At 27.2% G+C, this 6283-nt stretch overlaps 1 protein-coding gene across 1 annotated transcript; it reads left to right on the forward strand.

Moving 5' to 3' along the window:
• Positions 1–3064: 3064 nt before the first annotated feature.
• On the forward strand, positions 3065–5112 carry LOC108692830 (phospholipase A1-like; the record flags this gene model as incomplete). Its single annotated transcript, XM_018201333.1, has 7 exons — positions 3065–3120; positions 3190–3334; positions 3485–3612; positions 3912–4219; positions 4338–4434; positions 4586–4609; positions 4968–5112. Coding segments are annotated over 7 exons (903 nt in total), but the record flags the coding sequence as incomplete, so codon positions are not given.
• Positions 5113–6283: the final 1171 nt, after the last annotated feature.

Genomic DNA, 6283 nt, shown 5'->3' on the forward strand with positions numbered 1-6283 from the left:
ATAAGTATAATTAAATTTAATTTCATGACTTTATTTAGCATAGATTTTTATTATTTTTTAAAATTTATTTGTTAAAATCTTTAAACTATTACTGATGAAAAGAAATTAAGCAAGCAATGTACAAAGTTTACTAGAAAAATTGATAGATGGAATCGATTAAAAATGCGAAAAAGATAAAAAGAACGTTAGATTGTATTTTTCGATTTTCTTCTTGAATTAAAATAATTAAATAATAATATTTTACTTTTATATTGTCTTTTTTTTGTATATACTGTATATATATTTTTGTATATATATTGTATATATATTGTATATACAATTTATATATATTGTATATACTTTTAATATCATAATTTAGTATCATAATTTAGTGTTATATTTTAATATTATTCAGTCTTTCATAATTTAAATTTCTAATTAACTTAATTCTTTAGTATTATAATATATTAATATTGCGCTATAATATTTTATATATTACGAATAATGATCTGCATGAATAATTCCATAGTAATCAACGTATATTTTATAAGTGTGTATGCTATATGAAAAAATTTGTTTTTATATGTTTTATTTAATTCCTTCAGACCTATATACATACATTGTAATGTATATTGAATTTGATGATTATCTGTTGAAATTATTCTATCGATTTCATCTGATATACACAATAATGTATATGTTAGAAAAATAGTCAAAATTAAAAATTAATTGTTTAGTATAAATGAAATAAACTTATTAAAGTGTGCGAAATTGAATTTAAAAAATTTTTTTAACATAGTTCTAATAAAATTAGATCTGAGGGAATTAATATTTGAATTTGCATTTTACCTACAATATTAGATTGTATAATACGTTTAAAATATATACACTTTTGAAACTTAAAGTAAAATAGGTACATATTTGATATTTGGCGAAAGCGAGAAAGTCTTGTGTAGAAATAAAAAAGACCTGTTACGTATACAAATTTGTACAATCTTGTATGATGTCAAATATTATTGTATATAACTATATGAGAAAATTAATTACATACAATTATGTATAATTTTATATACATTCGTATATGTATATATATATATATATATATTTATTAGTATTCGTACATTAACAGGGCTCGACATTTGCTTCTAGGCCGATTTGTGACTCGGCTCCGTCTTCCACTACTCTTTTCATCTCATAATCCCACGCGCAGTCCAAATGCCGCCCAATGCTTAGGAGCGTATAGCGCTCGTAGACATGAGGCCTACTCGCTTTGGGCGCTCACGATGTAAACTTTATTCTATCAATTTTTTTCATTATTATTTATTTTTTTCATTACATAACTAAGATAGAATGAAGCAACGCGTAAGCGTTCAATCTTACCTTCTTTCTATATCTTAATTATGCAATGAAGAAAAAAAACAGAATGAAATTTACAATGTGAGCACCCAAAATGAATGGATTTCATGGCTACGAGCGTTATACGCTCCTAAGCATTGGGCGGCATTTGGACTCGCGCAGAGTGATGAGATGAGAAGAGGAAGGCGGAGCCTTCGAATATCGGCCGAGAAGTGCAAATGGTGCCGACCCCTGTTATAGTATTATATGGGCCATTTTTTCCTGAGCAGCTATGTTAGAATAAGTAGTTGCATAAACGAAATAGTTATAATTAGTTAAATTAAGACTAAATTAACGTAGATTAAATTAAATGTTAATTTTAAAAAACATTATTTATTATTAAATTAAATGTAATTTTTAAATATTAAATTATAAAAGAATATTGACATACAAATTAATAAATTTAATATTTTATTTATGAAATGAGTTTAAATATAACGTTTCCTTATACAAAAATTACAAAATACGTATGAAAATATCATATGAATTTTTCAGAAAAAGGAAAAAGCTATTTTTTAACAAAAAGTTATTGGCTAATCAAATAAGATCAAATATAAAATACTTGATCATATACTTAGAAACATCAACAATCAAATATTATTATTTTTGTCATTTTTATTTCATAATCCTTAAAAAAATCCTTTTTATATATAATAGTTTTGATTCCTAAATTATAATAAATATGGATAATTCATTAAAAATGATAACTCAAAATATGACCAACAATTTATATTTACTCTAACTCATTGTTTTATACATATATAATTTTTTCATTTTTTTAAATATGTTTTTTTAAAAAAGAAATAATAATGCGAAAAATAACCATTTAATAAAGATAAATATTTTTTACTTTTATTATCAGACATTATAAAAATAAAAATCATCTATGCAATAATATATGTATATAATTTTGTTATTAATTATTTACTATCACATATATTTTTATAAAATATCATTTTACATATTTTCTGCATACTGCCGCAATTATGTATATCAGCACAAGATCCAGGATCATCGAAGATTCGGATATAATTATTATATTAGACTCTTGATAATTATTATATTCTTCATTTAAACTTCGATTACACTTTTTATTATTCTCGAACCGCGAAAAGATAGAGTAATACGTCGCATGAATTATACAATGATTTACTCGCTTGCTCGCACTTTTCAATATTTATCTCGTGTCTTTGCCGCGTCAACTTCTAATCAGTGTCATTCGGCGTCAAATTATAATTGGATATCCGCGATCGAATTCTCTGCACTGATCGTGCAATTAGACCGTATCTTCGTTAACTTAGTTTTTTATTTCATAATTTTCTTTTTATTCGGTTATTCTTTCTTACGAGTTTCACAACTCGATTTCTCACCTTGATCGCGTTATCGTTTATTAGGTCATGAGCAATCGCACTCATGACAAACTCAGCAAATAACTTACAGTTGTCAATAATGCTGTAATGTCAATATTTTGTAAAAACGTTTATCAAAGTTATTGCTTAATACATCATATTTTTTTTAATTTTTCTTATTGTCCATTAATATCTTCAGTAGTCCGTTAGATCGTTAATGTCTTCTTTTTCAAAGAATGCAGATCGTTACTACTACAATTCTAATTTTTTTTACACAATACATGTGTTTATATGCCGCGAGTGATTTAAACATTTTCGACAATATAAATATTTTTAAAAATTTAACAAATTCCTGTGTCTTCGGTGTTACATCGGTATCAATGGTTTTGTTCACCAGGTAAAGTACACTCGTTAGTATCTAATGTTAATTTATTTCTCACATCACTTACATTCGTATTTCTTTCAGTAATATTCCTCAGGGTAAATTTATCGAAGTAAACAAATCCTGCGATTTTTTCGATTCATCAAAATCAGTCTTCTTTATAACCCATGGTTTTCTTGCACATTCGTACTGGCCTAATTTTTATAAGCTTACCTCTTTACTGTTAAAGGTAAATATTTTTTATACGTAAGAATAGAAACAAAAATCTCTCAAATTTCTCTCTCTTTTTTTTTTTAAATTTTATACATTACATAAGTAATAGAAAAATATTGTAATGCTTGCAGTAAAATAATTTAACAGAATATGACTTTTTCTGTAGAAAGACTGTACTGTATTTGTGCTAGATTGGTCTAATGCAGCATGCTATAATGACCCTGTTATCATAAATCTGCTAGCGTATCCTTTCGCAGTACGTAACACTCGCGAAGTTGGTGACTACTTGGCAAGGTATAGCTACTTTACAGTGTTAATAATACAGATATACATATATAATAAATATAAATCCAAATTCAAATAATTTCAGTTTCAAATGATTTTCCAAATAATATTGTAATAGTAGATAACAATTAATACCTATAATTAGTATATAATGTAAAATAGATTATAATGATTATTAAAATTTAATTTTGTATATATGTACATTGTATATATTATATTGAAAATAATAAGAATTAAATGACGATATTAAACCGAATAAAATACGATATCTTTAGTTCATATATATTTGTAAAAGATTTTTCTTTCAGCTACGTCAAATCAGTAATGAACGTGTGCAATGTTCCATTGAAGAAGATCACGCTTATAGGCCATAGTCTTGGCGCGCATATAAGTGGTTTCGCTGCGAAGAATCTTCAGAAATCAAATTACGGTAAGATTCCGCTACTCATCGGAACTGATCCCGCGGGTCCCTCATTCTTATTTAACAATTGCAAGGATAGATTTTGCAAAACAGACGCCAAACATGTAGTAGCTCTTCATTCATCATTTCTCGGGATACAAAAATCTATAGCTCACCTCAATTTATGGTTCAATAATGGCATTTCGCAACCAGCATGTGAGTAATTAATTACTATATTTAACTAAATATTCGGAAAATATATCACTATAGTAGTAAAAAAAAAGAAAATAAGAAATTATATAATATAAATTAATAATAAAATTTTTTGTTTTAGGCTCATTTTTTCAGTTAAACTGCTCGCATAATATAGCTGTTGAATATCTGACTAATACACTGTTAGATAATTGTGTATATATCGGTGTTCCCGTATCGTAAGTTTTTTTATCAACTAACAGCATGTTTAAATTAAATTAATAATAAATTTAAATTAATCATTTTGTAAGTTTTTCTGAACAATTTATAAGATAGACGCTACGTTGTAGATAAAAATCACATTACGTTATTTATTTCTACTTTTTTCAGGTCTAGAATATTCCCGTTTCTTAAGTACGTATAAATAAAAAAGTATTTCTTTAGAATTTCTTATTTATACCCAAGCAGAATAACAAATCACAGCGTCAAAATTACATTAAAACGAATCGGCAATGATTAAAAAATGACTTTTAATGATCATTTTGGAGTCATTTTGACATCATTTTGATATCTTAATGTCTTGTTGTTCTGCTTGGATAGGCAATTAAAAAAATTTTTTTACAACTACAATATTAGATTCGACTTACTTACACTTAGCATCTTCGCTTTTTCTCTTTTCGCCAAATATATCTATCTCATTTTAAGTGTAAAAAGTGTAAAAAAGTGTAAGTCGAACAAATCAATTATTTATTATGATTACGTACTCTTGCAGTGTCATACCTGGTTGTTCTTCCGATATTACTAAATATATTGTGGTGGATAGCAATATATTCGACAATAACTATTCTACAATAGGAGATTACTGTGTATCCGTTACATCGAAATATCCTTACTGCCTTAAGAGAAACAAGTTGTAAAAGATCTATGTAATCAATTTAATTTATAATAAAAATAAAATTATCAATCGTACAATTTAAGAATAATTAATGGCCGCAGTACAGACTCTTGTATAACGTATAAAATGCATAGAGCATAAGGGAATCATCCAATCAAAGTATTTCTTTTTCATGAAATTGGAGAAAAGGAAAGATTTTGATGCGAAAGAGCCATAGTTTCTGTTTTTACATATTTCATAATTGATTTATATTATGTATATGATGGGAGGATGAAAGTTGTGCGCTCCTAAAGCAGAGAGGAGATGAGGTGAAAGTGGAAGTTAGAGAGCCTCAAAGGAAGAGAGTGGTAAATTGCATTACGTGAATGCCCCATCGACATAAAATGAATTACCAATGGCAGTGATGGAGGTAGAAAATTTATACATATTTATTCATGTATGATAAATTTTTTACTGGGGAGCGTCAACGAATATATTATTCAACAATAACATCACAAAATGACGTTGAATGAAAACTGAATCGTGATTGATAAAAAAATTTATTTTTAGCATCAATGACATACTATTAAAAACCAATGGCCCTGGGCAAATTTTCGTAAATTTATTAAAAATCTATTAAAAAGAAATCTGAGAGTGGACTTGGCCTTTTTCGTATACTAAATCTCGTAGAGTAATGTCCACATTTTTGTGGTTTCTTTCCATGTTAATACGTGGGCATTCATTTCCAAAAACCGCAGTGAACATGGCTTTTTCTTTGCTTTACTCTCAAAGTTAATCTTGGAAAACGTACGATTCCAATATGACAGGACATGTCACGACATGTCATAACATGATACGACATGTATTTTAGCTATTATTATTTGCTATTAGTTATTCACTATCAGCAGATTCAACAGTGAATTCGCTGTTATTGTGTATTCTTTTAGGTTCAATCAATATTTTAGATCTGGGAGAATATATTAATAACAGCGAGCGCTTACTCAATTGAATCCGCTGAACGCAGCCAACGATCGCATTAAGCGGCGTCAATTGTGTCAATATTAAAAATCTTTATTTTAAATTGCATATGTAAGAACACAATCAATACTAGAAATTAAAATGCCTATAACAGTCGAAACTGGATTTTCATTGCTTAAATAATTCAATCTTGAATCTCACTATGTTATACCATATAACATATATGTACTTGCATA

Source organism: Atta colombica, unplaced genomic scaffold (assembly GCF_001594045.1).
Source record: "Atta colombica isolate Treedump-2 unplaced genomic scaffold, Acol1.0 scaffold83, whole genome shotgun sequence".
Taxonomy (NCBI): domain Eukaryota; kingdom Metazoa; phylum Arthropoda; class Insecta; order Hymenoptera; family Formicidae; genus Atta; species Atta colombica.